Raw genomic sequence first — 14,552 nt, 5'->3', positions numbered from 1 at the left:
CGATGGGCAGCTGTAGCAGTAGGCACAATTGGTAGCTGGTTTTCTCCAGTATAATAAATGCTGGTTTTCTCTTGATGCTCACTTGAGGTGCGACCATGCAGTGTGGCGGTCCGGCCCCGCTACCCTGTTAGCAGATATTTTAAACAGAAGGTAACATTAAAACCATCTTAAGGACTAAGCAAACCTTAATCACAGATTATATTTTCACTGTTGTGGTCTAAAACGTTACAGTCTAGTCTCAATTTACTAGCCTATCTAATAGACATTTCCACAATTTGTATAGCTGGTATTACCCAGCTATGAGAAATGTCAGATAAGTGTAATTTCCTTTTTCTTAGAACATCTGTGCAAGACGCATTCAATGTTTCCTGGCAAGCGCAGGTATTTCACCACCTGTTTGGTGAGGGTTAGAAAGTACAGAAAAATGGGAGACCAAGGTTAAACTGGTGATAAGGAATAGTGCTTCCTTCTGTCTGAAAATGTATGACTTCAGAAACTTAGTGGAATGTAATAGGTTTAGGGATTTTTTTCATGAGATTTCAAAAGGTTGGTTTGAACTCCGACAACAAAAACAACAGGAAATGTCAACACCAGCAGTGTTAGCGATCAGGCTGAAGAGACTTGTGAAATTCTACTTTTCCAAGAAACCAATTAGGATATTTTATGAATAGAAAAGTTTTTGAGTTGCTTTGTAACATTAAAGTAGCTTTTTCATATTTGATAAAACTGCTCACAAAGCATTTTTTTCAATGAGAAAAAAAACGACTTGTGTTTTGTTTAATCAGAGTTAAAACTTAAATTAAAAGGGACAATCTATGCAACATAACCACTACAAGTTTACCATAGTGGCTATGCATACATATGTAACCATGTTGCGAAATAGCCGCTTTCGCATTTGCAAGCAGGAAGGAGAGGAAGCCAGCCCAGCACCTGGGGGACTCCACTGAAATGTTAAACCATCCAAAGATGGTTTAACACTTAAAAGTAAGAAGGTGCTGGTGAACTCTGGTACTGTGAAGAAATCCCCTTTTTATTGCAATATTTCTTCTTTATCCATTCGGTAGATGTAACTACAGAACAAAGAACAACCCCCTGGCTCATTAAACTTCAAAGCCTGCTTCAATTGAACCCTCTATGTGTGCGGCCAGCGTTCGTACTACCGAACGCCACGTGGCTGAGAAAACCGCGGCCATCTTTTTTCAGACGAATAAAGGCAGCGGGACTTGGTCGTCGAGTGTCTGGAACTAAAATCGGACACTCGACTTCCCGAACACCGGTCTCAAACAAACGAATGCTGGATCTATATGTACCGATTAGCTAGAAGTGCGCTATTCGGTACTTTTGTGCATACGAATGAGGGGAACAATCGCTGCTATGAAGTGGCAAAACCACCCAAACTTATGGAACTATTTTGGGCAGCCCACCCACGGTGAACCGGTCACAGAAGACTTCCATGTTTTTTTAGAGAACCCCTGAACCGATCTGGGTGAAATTTGAATATGTTGGTCACCCAGATCGGGGCTATCAGGGGACTGGCACAGTGGGAAACATACTGGATCCACGAATTGGGAACATTATCCCCAAGAGGTTTAAATGTAGATGTGGATCTAGTGTGCTTTCTAGGATAACCCAACATTTTGATAATAGGTTTAACTATATTAGCATTTTTTCTGTATGATTTTTATGACAATTAGTTATCTGGAACCACTAATATTATGATCTATATGACAAATATACACAAAATGATTAATAAAGCACTTTAGTACCAGATTAGATCAATGTAGATTATATATGTAATTGAAAGTATAATTAATGTATCAGCACAATACGGATATGTAGTATGATATTCACTGTACACTGTTTTATGAATATATTAAGTTTATTTATTTATTGATTTAATGTTTTTGTTAGCATTAACTGTGAAATATATTTGATAATAAGTGTGTCAATAGATAAATAGTAATGTTAATAACACAATTTAAATAATTCACATAATTGGCACTTCATCACAGTTTCACAAGAAAATTGACTGAGTGAAATATTTTTGTTGAATGTTGTTTATAAGTTTTTCTATTAACAAGTGGGATACTTAGATAGGGAGCCCCATCTTGTTTTAAAATGTTTGAATCTTTTATATATACAGATTAAAAGGACGTTTAATATGTAAATATATTGATACTGCACATTAATAGGCTTTTCATTTAGATGTATTGGTGAAAAATTTCTCTGGCGACCAGAGGGGGAGCTCGTAAGCTTTTACATATCCTTGCCGGCTGGAACGCACGGCCATATCAATTGGAACGCAAGTGGAACACGTGTACCAACACGGAAGTGTTGCTAGAAGATAGGACCTGAACGCTCATCAAGCCGGTAACGTTTTACACATGAGAGAAAATCTACGAGCGAATTACGGAGTTCCCAAGAAGAGACGCCCACCTTTTTCCACCAATGGCTTGTAAGGGATTAGTCCTATTTAAAGCAGTTTATTGAAGCTAAATGTTAGATTGTTTTTTTGATTATTGCATTTTATCAAATGGTCCCTGAGGAAGTTCATATATAGAACGAAACGCGTAGGACCTGTGGACTTTTATGTTTTATTTAATTTAATGTTTTTATGCATTTTTGGAATCCTTCATATTTGATTTATTAATTAAACCGTTTTATGGGAGCTGTTTGGTGTGGCTGGATCATTGGATCATCCTAGTAACCTGGGCACCCTGCGGTCATTACTGAAGGAGGATTCTCAATTACCCCCCATCTACATCGTGGGGAGGCACATCTAACACGCTTTTAACACTTGGAATTTGTGACAGCAAAATGATGCCTGAATGCCCTGAGATGCATAAAAATACATGCAAATAACTAACATAATAATAAAATAAAAAAGATACAAACATGAATTTACTGTAAAACTTTAAGGTGCACTGCCTTTACAGTGAGCTGTTACCAAACCAGAAAGTGTCAAGCTTTAAATGGATTTTATAGTTTAAGAAATACAAAGTTGTGTTCCCTCTGGTCAACTCCTACCTCCACCCCGGCACTGCAAAAGCTTTTAACACTTACCCAATTCCAGTGTCCAATGTCTTTTGGTGCTGGGTTCGCACTCCGCCTCTTCTGACATCACCCAAACCGGAGGGGCTGAAGCGCATACTTGACAAGAGCTGCAAGCGCACTAGGTCCTCCCCATAGGAAAGCATTGCTTTACCATGGGGATTTGAATTACGCTGGATGTCCTCATGCAAAGCGTGAGCACGTCCAGCATCAGTTATGCGACCAAAAGTTGGAAATGCCTCTAGTGCGTGTCTATTAACAGCAACTAGAGGCAGTCTTAGTCTTGCAATATAAAACTGCAAAAAATCACATTGCAGGACTAAGTTGGACTGGGACACTGCACACCAGATGACTTCAATGAGCTGAATTGGACTGGGTTACTATACTGTCTCTTTAAAGGTACACTCCAGGCACCCAGACCATAAACTGCAATATTTACCTTGCAGGGTTAAGTCCTCCTCTAGTGGCTGTCTACTAGAAAACACGAAAAGTGTGATATACGACGCTAGATGTCCTCACACTATGTGAGGACCTCCAGCGTTGCCGAAATCCCCATAGGAAAGAATTAAAAGCATGCGCAATAGGTCTCCCCCGCCGGCTGATGTCGGTGGGGGAGGAGCGTAGGCGGGGGAGACCTGGATACAGGTAAGTCACTGAAGGGGTTTTAACCCCTTCAGCAACCTGGGATAAGAGGTGGGAGGGAGAGGTGACCTGCAGTGCCAGGAAAACAGTTTGTTTTCCTGGCACTGGAGAGTCCCTTTAACTATACATGCTGTAGTACTACAGAATCTGGGACTTATACCTCAATTTCTACCTTTCAGCTGTAGGTCAGTAGCTTAACTACAATTCCTAGAAACCTGTTGTCAAAAACATAATGGGGAACTGTCACTATTCTGGAAATTACACCAACTGAAATAGAACACTGAAAATCGCCTATAACTTGTGTTAACCTTTTGTCATGAGATGTTCTGTTTTCTTTTCAATTTATATTAACGATCTAGGAAATCACATTATAATCCAATTCAGGACAGGCAAAGTCAGAGCACACACTGCAAATAAAGATAACAAATAGAAATATTGTTTCATTTCTCCTCTTCTCTGTTTGCTTTCTCTATGCCGACTGCCGGCTTCAAGGAACAGGGCTATAATGAAGGTACCAGCCGCAGGATAAGGAGATATAGATTTCTATATTGAATCTGAATTTTCACACCTCATAAATACATGCTTGTTAAATACACAATAGATAGGCGATAGGTAAGCACATGAAAAAAATCATGTAAAGTAACAGTTCCCCAATCTTTCTGGATTTTAAAACGTTCCATGTCCTATGATGCAAAGTAGAAGGTAGTGTAAAATCTATTAAGGCCCCTATTGTATTGTAGCCAATGAAGATTGATACCTTGATTATTATTATTATTATTATGTTATTTATATAGCGCCATCAAATTCCCCAGTGCTTTACAATGGGTGGACGAACAGACATGTAGTTGTAACCAGACAAGTTGGACACACAGGAACAGAGGGGTTGTGGGCCCTGCTCAATGAGCTTACATGCTAGAGTATTTTAGTATTTTAGTATTTTAGATAGTATTAGAGTAGTGACCGTTGCAGAAGAGGAATCAGTCGGGAGTTATTAACAGTTCAATTGATACGCTTTCATGAAGAAGTGGGTTTTTAACGATTTTTTGAAGGATTGGAGGCTGGATAAGCATCTTGATGACAAATAGGTGCAGCAATGTTTATAAAGCAAGGTAGACAGAATTAACTGGGAGATCATGGTAGCATCAAAAAACTTCCAGCAGCATTGGATACTTTGGGTGAAGCATAAACTAACTTAAATTTATATTCCGAGTTTAAATTTGCTTTCTCTTACATCAGCTATGTTTTTTATCTGTTATCACAAAATAAGCACAATTAATAGGTCCACAATGAAACTGTGAAGTCTGATAACAACAATAATGATATTAAATTCATATTAAGATGTTTTTATAATTTGCTTTTATAAGTGAAAGAGAGCCAAATCACAACAGCTGGCAAATAATGTTTGAGATAAACAGTGCTATAGAGATCAAGTAAATAAACCTGTCCCATGTGGAGTTTGCTCACCATGTTTGGCACATGGTATTAAAGTGTCAGGAGAAAGTGTAAATTGCATTCAGATTCTTCAAAACAAACCTAACAGTCTCCGAGCGTGCATAGGAGATAGTGTACTGTATGTTCTGCACAGAACATACCACTCAGGCCCACCTCTATGCGAACGCAGCTGCAAGATCAAGACAATTAGCACAAATGGGAATTGCTGCTAGAGCTCCCTAATGAGTTTAATTGGTCAGAAAATGTTTACACAACCCTTAGAGGTTGATACCAGGACAGTCACAATTTCCTAACACATTATGTTTTCTTGTAGCCCAGCAGGCCTGCAGGATAATCATCAACAGTGAAGGGAATTTATCAACATGTTTTACAACCATTTATTTTTCTACAGGAAAGTTATAGAGAGTTTTTAATAATTATACCAGAATGTCTTATGCAGTTAAGCGCAATATATTGTTTTGCTCTCACCACGACTTTAGCATGATACACACAAATATAAAAATGCACAAAGCTTTTTTTTTTTTACAATTTGGCCTATAATAGTTCATCCATAATTAGTGCCACTAAAAAAAATACTCCAATTAAATTAAGTTGTCATGATTTATATCTACATTATATGTCTAGAATTCTATTTCTGTTAGTTAAAGAGCACAGGTTACAAGGAGCGCAATATTGTTTCAAAGCTTAAAGTTTTCAGGATTTTGTATATTTAGTCTACCTGGGGTCTGCTGGGCCTCCAGGAAAACAGAAAGCTTTCTGCTTAAAGGGACACTATAGTCACCAGAACAACTACAGCTTAAAGGACCACTATAGTGCCAGGAAAACAAACTCGTTTTCCTGGAACTATAGTGTTAAAATGTTACCCCCCACCCTCATGGCCCCACTCCCGCCGGGCTCAAGAGGGGTTTAGGGGTTAAACTCTTACCTTTCTCCAGCACCAGGCTCCCTCGGCGCTGGGGACTCTCCTCCCTCTTCCGACGTCACCCAAGAACCGCGCGCATTCATTCAGCGTCTTCTCACTGTGATTTCCGCAGTGAGACAGCCACTAAAGGCTGGATTAACCCTAATGTTCTCTGAAACTGCTATGTTTACAGCTGCAGGGTTAACCCTAGATGGATCTGGCACCCAGACCACTTCATTGAGCTGATGTGGTCTGGGTGCCTATAGTGGTCCTTTAACCCCTTAAGGACACATGACATGTGTGACATGTCATGATTCCCTTTTATTCCAGACGTTTGGTCCTTAAGGGGTTAATATAGTTGTTCTGGTGAGTATAACCATTGCCTTCAGGCATTTTTATGCAAACACTGCCTTTTCAGGGAAAAGGCAGTGTTTACATTGCCCCTAGGGACACCATCAAGTGGCCACTCCTCAGATGGTTCCTGGCTCAGTGCTGCACAGTAGGCTGTAGTGCCTTCAGCGTCTCCACACTCTGCATGGGGACGCTGAATTTTCCTCACAGAGTTGCATTGATTCAATGCATCTCTATGAGGAGGTGCTGATTGTCCAAAACAGTGTTTGGCCCAGCTCCTTTGCCGATTTCAGCCAATCCAATGCTTTCCCTATGGCTAAATATCGGCCCTGTCACCAAGGGAGCGGAGCTAGCGCCGGCGGAATAAAGGTGAGTCTTAATTCCTTCTAAGGGAGGTGGGGTGGTAAGCCACCTAAATGGTGGGTTAAACACTATAGGGTCAGGGATACATGTTTGTGACCCTATAGTGTTCCTTTAACCCCTTAAGGACACATGACATGTGTGACATGTCATGATTCCCTTTTATTCCAGAAGTTTGGTCCTTAAGGGGTTAATGTCCAGCGGTGGAGGAGCGATCTGCTGACGCTTTCAGCCAATGAGCTGGCTACACCACTGGGCTTAGCTCAGGAGAACTAATGGAAGTTCCCAGCAGGAACTTCTGGTTTTCCTGTAGGCTGCAGGGAAGTGGTATTTAGTAAACCTAATGTATGCTACAGCAGTAAATAAATAAATAAAAACAGGTTTTAAAGCTGAGCAATACCCCGAGAATACAATGACCAACATTTTGTGAAGTCTTGTGGGTCTTATTAGATGCCTCTCTTTTAAATTTTGAAACTTGGTATTTTTTTAGAGGATTGATTTACTGGGCCTGTGTCTCATTTCAGGCATCTTAGCAGCTCATCTTTTAAGACTCAGTGTGGCAGAACCACTGCTTGTTTTGGGTGCTTTCCACTTGTATTGTGTTTTTCCCTGCCTTTCGTATATTGTACCCCGCTCCCTGTTCAGGAGCGCTCCTACGAAAGGAATGCCTTCGTCTCCCAAACGGGGACCACCCCGATATCCCTTCCTGACGTTGCAGAAGCTATGAGCGGTTCAATCACCAGCTTTTCATAAAGAAGCCTGTGATTGGACGGTTTTGCCGGCTAAAAGTGCATGCATGTTCTCTGGGCTGGCAAGGGAAGGGAGGGAAAAATGTATAGGAGTAGCGGAAACAGGAGGGAAAGCCCAAGCCCACAGGGTGGGAGAGAGAGTTCTGCCTGCAAAAAGAAGATTATGATATTGATAGGCGCAATGCGGTGTATTGTCACACATGCGCAATAACCTAATTGGGTAAGATCATTAAGATTGATGATCTCAGCCATAGAGGCCGGGACAGCCACAGAAAGACGGGCGCAGTGAAGAAGAAAGGGTGAGTAAAATCCCATTTTCAATGTGATCTGAGGGGGGCCGGTTTCTTAAACTGTTAGTTTAACACTATAGAGTTAGGAATGCATGTAAGTCAGGTCTGTGCTATGCATGTTACTACAGTAAATGTAGTTAGTTATCAGACTATAAAGGCTGTACTCGGCACGAATAGTGTTTTAAAGATGGTCCAGTCTTATTACATCCATAAGTAAGAATTAACTACAACAACATGTTAGAATGAAACCTGCATCCTGGCAGAATACTTTTTTTGGTAATCTTACAAAGAGAAATTAGATAAAGAATCGTTAGCATGTGTGCAAGTACACAGCGAAACTGCTTAAACAAAAATCAAAAAGGATAGATATTTTTTCTAAGAAATAAAATCTTTGTAACAAATCAACATCTGTAAAAATTACAGAACTGCTCTTTATAACGTGAGAGTAGAAAGGTCAGCACAACTCACGAGAATGAAATGTTTTCAAAACGCGCTCACAGTTTGCTTCATCTGATAAGGCAGGTTGTATTTTCTGGCAACCAAGTGAGATTTAAGACAAACTGCTGGTGGGATCCTGGTAACTGAACGGTTTTTATGCCAAATTAATATCCAAACAGAATGTTACAGTTTATAGGAGAGGTGTCCTGGAAGCAAGAGCTTGTGTGGTTTTAATTAGAGACATTGATGATTTCCCACAGTCTTTAGATCTTCATCAGACTTTGGCAGGAAAAGGTTGTTAAAATACAAATTACGGTAAATGAGATGCAAACGTTATCATTGTCTAGTGTCACTTATTTATCTCCACAGAGATATGCTGCAAAGAAAACAACTTCTTGAAAAAAAAACCAACCAAACCTTATTTAAATACATCTAGCAATGCTGCTACATATATGATAGGCTTGCACCCTATGAACTTAATTCAAAACGCAGAGGCTAAATCCCAAACTCTCTCTACCTCCTGTCGTCAAAGCAAATTAAAATGTATTCCATTAAATACAACTCTGTCTGATTTTAAAATTAAATAACTGGGGATTGCCATGTTTCTTAAAACACTGTCGGATGGGTACCCTCTATGTCTTACTGAGGTGACTAAACATGTCCCTCCATGCAGGCTCTGGGTACATTCGGCGCAATAGATAAGCAACAAAGCACACATACTGTTTTTTTCACTAAAAACTGTCGGGAATTCAAATTGAATTTCAAATTTAAAGGAACACTATAGTGTCAGGAACAAACATGTATTCCTGATCCTATACTGTTAAAAAACAGTCTTGCCCCCTTAAATATAGTAAAAAAACGCACCTTATTTCCTGCACTGACCGGATCTGCCTGCATTGGCCCCGTCCACAAACCACCTCCTTGGTTGACATCATCAGAATCTTATATCTCAACCAATCCCATAGTAAAGCATTGGATTCGCTGAGAACGGCAATTCTGATGATCTCAGCAAAGGAGGCGGGTGGGGGGCGGGAACACCGCCCTGGTCCATCAGCATCTCCTCATAGAGATGAAAACTCTATGGAATGTCCCGCTGATGTACGGACTCAGTGGCTTGAGTGACTTACTTTGGTTGGTACCTCTTTCCTCTGTTTCTTTGTTAGTTTAAGTTCTTTGTTAGTTTCTTTGTTAGTTGAATCAATGCAACTCTATGGGTAAAGTTTAGTGTCTCCATGCAGAGCGTGAAGATGTTGAACGTCAGTGCAGCACTGACTCAGGAAGCACCTCTTGTGGTCGTGTGAGGAGTGGCCACTAGAGGTGTTCCTAGGCTATTGTGTAAACAATACCTTTTATCTGAAAAGGCAGTGTGCACAGCAAAAAGCCTGCAGGGACTGACTATTGACCAAAACAACTACGTTAAGCTGTAGTTATTCTGGTGACTATAGTTTCCCTTTAAGGCCAGAGTAGCTATTTTGTTCTTAAATTTGAAATTCACTCTGAATGCATATTAAATTCCTGACAGCGAACACAAAAATGAACTGACAGATAATCCTAGCCAAAACACAAAAAGTGGGGGTAACACCTATCTTGAATTTTGACATTTCTCACTTTAGTGAAATAACTGACTCGTGAAATTTCAATAATTTGTTAGGTATTTAACATCTATCCAAATGGCTTTAGCTAGAAGAGATATTTCTGAACTCAACAGCCAACTCTGATCATAGTGAATATCATGTAATAGTGAATTTATCAATTTACAAATACAAATCCATGGCCAAGTTCTTGAGCTTCTCTCTGCTTTTCTGTGCATTGCAATGTTATCAAAATACAAGGTCGCATTAAAATGGTATTTAGCGCAAAAACCTGCATGCCTAAACCATCCAACCATTTCTGCAAAGGATGGGAGAGAAAAAAAGATATAAATCAACAAAAAAAGCATTACCTTTTGCTACTGAATTATTACGCATAGTCTGTATCCTAGACCTTTTCCAAACTCGCTCACCTTGCCCTATGCCTAGGGCAATAATTCCTTATGTATGTCTTTCTATAAGCCTTACAGGCTGTCTCAGTAACAACATGCAGGTGTCGACAAGCCCTAACACGTAACAATGCCTAACATTCACAATTTTCCTGTTGAAAATCCAAAAGCATGTGATTAACCCTTTCCCCCGGCAGCAGAGACCTGCATGTTAGTCACCTGTCTCTGGCTCCCTAAATACTTATTAACCTACTAATGGAGCAACAGATGAGCATTCCAGATGGATGCATAAAGATAAATTCTTCTGATAAAACATTTGTTACATTATCATAATTGCACCATGGGAATGTAACTGAATATAAAAATGATCACATAAAAAAATTCTACATAAAATCATTAACATAGTTAGACAACACATAAGGGAAAAACTGCGACAAAGTGCTTGAAGTGGAGCATTCAGCAGGGACATTCTACGGGTTTCCATGGAAAATACACATGTTTTATAACAGTTGTTTATGCATCTCTCATCAATTAAGTACCATTTAACCACGGGGGTAGCAAGTTGCTGACATCAATTCATACAACCCGAACATGGCCAAGAAACAACATTTATGATCTTACATATGTACGCATTGTACTCTTTTGTTGTGAGAGGTAAATCAGTTAGTGTTCATCAAGAATAATATTTAAGCAAGATTATAAAATGCCACAACCAGACATGTCTCTTTTTTTCCAGGTTCAGTTTCCGAATCCTGGTTACAAAGCACATTTATGCGAATCTTATATAAGCCAACCTTGCTGCAAGGAACAAAATGTCAATGTTTAGCTTTCACAGACGGTGCTCATTAGCAATACAACTATTCCTAAGTTCAGTTAGTAGAACCGATGCAGCTATCAAGATAAAATGACAATAACATTTACAAAGCTGACGGCGCTTTGACTTTACCGTCACACATGACATACAAGACATGCCAGCACATCTAAAGCCTTCCAATAGTATGACTGGATAAAGTGCACTTCGGATGTGAAAAGGAGTTATTTTTATAAACAGCAAATCAAGCAGACTTGTAGAATAAAACTAAATTACTAATAAGTAGGTATAGAGTGAAAGATAGCAAATATTTGGATCAATACACACTTGTGCAGATCTATATTTTTAGGGCCCTATTTTCATTGTTTGAGACACGGTTCTGCTTGTTTAAATAAATGCACAATTTAATTTTGTGAATTCTGTTATTTCAGGACTAGATTTTTTGAAGAAAATGTAAATGTACTACCTTGTGGTTCCACCTTTATCTTCATGTTCACTTATTCTGGAGAGCAGGGTAGCTTCAGAAAAACTCAATAATGCTAGGCAAATTCGTTGACCACTGAGTCATACATACATACTGTGACTTGTGACCGTACAATCGGTGTGAAGATGAGTTACTGTTTGTCTTGCCACAGTCCGGATTCTGCATCTTTACAATCGATCATTTGATATGACGGTTACCTCACAGCCAGGGAAGGTGTAAGTGAGCCTTGCTTTCTATTCTAACACTGCATTATTTACCGTGCTACTGCACTTTACAACATCTTAAGTAATAAAAACAAACAACAAACCAAATGACAATAATTCAGTTTATTCTGGTTGAATCATATTTTATCTGTTTATATTGGAAGGGCAACAACGAGAAAAGAAATTGTGGGAAGAAGTAACATTACTCCGACTTGTTATTAACTTCTAAAACGTAACTTTCTGCAGATTTCCTTCTACTAAATAGCTTGGCAAAATACTCATCCCCTCTGCACTTCCATCTGTGTTTACTGAAAGCCCCTCTGACAGTTAAAGAAAAGACGCTCTGTGAAGGTATGAAGATGAAAGTAAAAGGAAGCAATGGTATTCTGGCTTACTGGAAAATCAATGCAGGGCTCCAGAAAATAAAACAAACACTATAATCTGTTTTATGTGAACTACGGCTCCCATGATTCGCATCGAGAATGTACCTAGCCAAATACCTGCACTGTATCTAGAAAACCATTTGTTGGTTGGAAGTGACATAAGCAATACTAGTATAAATGAGCTCTCAGTCAGGGTTTGTAAAGCTATGTTTTAGATGCAGTCTTATGCTTAATTAAATCATGTAGGTTGCACAGGAAAGGGAAGATCACTTTAAAGGGCACATTTCATGCCCAAAACAACATATGCTATTTGATGCCGAGGCTTTGACTGGCAAAGGAGAGCAGAAGAGGCCTCCCACAGTAGGTCCCTCTGTTCTCCAACAATAGCAGCCAAATCGCATGTACTGTGGTTGCAGTGGAAACCCCCCTCGCCGTCACTGCTAGCACTGGCTAGGAAGCATAAGAACCTTTTGTATAGTGTTTCTTTAAACACATTTCAACCAATTTGAATGTAGAGAGATGCCTGCTCCATTTTGTAGAGAAAAAAATAAACCTCTTGAGGTGATTTTATAAATGCTAATGGTGAGAGGAAGAAAAGTCACTTACCAAGTATTTTCTTCTCTCTGCAAATCATGGTAGAATCTCTTTGTTTGAGAAAGTAATTACAATACAGCCTGTGGATGGAAGAGAGAAAGGACATTAATGAAACATCAGTTTATTTAAATGAATAAATACTTAGCATTCTTTAAAAAACCTTTGACTTGCACCTACTAAACAAAATTATACCACAAGAAGAAGCGAAGAAAACATAACAATTAAAATACAACCCCCCATCACTGCCGCACATCCCTGCTCAGGCTAATATAGAAGCATCAGCTTAAGCAGCAAAGGACACAGGACTTCCAATTCAGTGTGTCAGTGTTCAAAAGTGGTTTAACACCAAACCCTGAGCCAGCACAAAGGAACACCAGGCATCAAAACCTTTACCATGATGGTTGCGCGAGTATTTCTTTACGTTCTTATACCCAGTGAGTATGATATATATGTGATGTAATGTCATGCTGCATGTTTATCATTGCATTAGTCTTTTATCAACAGAGTCTTGTGATTTGAGAAAAGAACATCTGACTTCAGTAGGAGTTTCCACAGCATCACATAAACTTGTTTAGGAGCATGAAGCGGCCTTCAGCTAGCACTGAGCACTGTATTGCTCAGGGTTTGGAACCCAGATGGTGGAAATAGTCAAAAACTAACAAACATGCATGACAACCACCAACCACCGAGATGGGGGAGCTGGATATATTGGTTTTACAGCTGCAAACCAGGAACCTACAAATAGGAGAGGATAGAATTGTATTCCTAATATCAGCTGAACTACGACTACCAAATAAAGCAGTGGTTCCCAAAATTTAGAGGTCTAAGGAACACTTCCGTGAGAAAAAGACTTGCAATGCCCACCTAGCTTTTTTCTTTTCACCTTCATCAACAGCTTATAAATGTCACATTTACTTAAAGCCTTATAAGAGATAGATGCATGAGTGTAGCCAAATTGGTCTATTAGTTTTATTTAATTAAAAAAATGGGAATCTTAACGCAAAGCTCGCATTTATTTAAAAAAAAAAAAAAAAAACACGCTTCACATGTGAAATATTTCAGTCAACCTATTACAGTTCTGAATGCGTTCAGAGCAACAATTTACCTGGCTTGACACATGAGTGTCTGATTGAAAACCACCGATCCACAAAGTATTTTGCTAAAAGAGAAACAGCAGGTTGAGAGGGAGGGCAGAAAGTGTTGTTTTATGGAACAGAACAATTTTTAAAAATGGGTAAGTCTAATACAAAATGTGTTTAGCACAAACCTACACAAAGCACACTGCAAAATGTGCACATTGAATTAAAAAAAATGTATTGAGGTATGCAAACCAGAAACATTACAGTCTCTTCTTAAATCTGACTTAACACCCACTATCACTCCATCAAACACACAGACTTCCTGTCATTTACTTGGAATTTACCTTTAAAAAAAAACAAACATTCATTTTGGTACAATATGACAATTTACCAAAATGTTTTGCACGTTTTTTTGTTGTTGAGGGGGTTAACAGATGATCGTGTAAATCGATACAACCCTTCCATGCAATGAATGAGTATGGCACAAAGACTTGGAATATTACGGCATTTCTTTTTCTATGCCTGGGAGCACAAAGCATCATGGGACAGTGCTGCAAAGCACATTTCTAACTAATCTCCATGGCACTACTCACCCAGTAAGCACTTCAATATTCAAACATATAAAGTTAGGGCCTGCGCTCAATTTGCCCCAATGCATAGAATAAAAAAACAAAGAAAAAAGTTATGTGCGCACTATCCCCAATCCCTATGCACATTTAAATTACTGGAGGTTTTTGGTATCACTACAATGACCATGAAAGTGTAAGTTCAGCTGCCACGTCAAGG

General features: G+C 39.3%; 1 protein-coding gene across 1 annotated transcript in view; it reads right to left on the bottom strand.

Annotated features, from left to right (window-relative positions):
* ATP8B4 (ATPase phospholipid transporting 8B4 (putative)) overlaps positions 1-14,552 on the bottom strand; it is a 215,325-nt gene that overhangs the window by 171,880 nt on the left and 28,893 nt on the right. The window contains exon 2 of the mRNA XM_063449017.1: positions 12,700-12,767. Coding sequence (XP_063305087.1) covers positions 12,700-12,727 — 28 coding nt within the window. The 5' untranslated portion in view covers positions 12,728-12,767. The remainder of the gene's footprint in view (positions 1-12,699; positions 12,768-14,552) is intronic.

This window comes from Pelobates fuscus, chromosome 3 (genome assembly GCF_036172605.1).
Source record: "Pelobates fuscus isolate aPelFus1 chromosome 3, aPelFus1.pri, whole genome shotgun sequence".
Lineage (NCBI taxonomy): Eukaryota > Metazoa > Chordata > Amphibia > Anura > Pelobatidae > Pelobates > Pelobates fuscus.
This window is presented reverse-complemented; position numbering and strand designations above follow the sequence as displayed.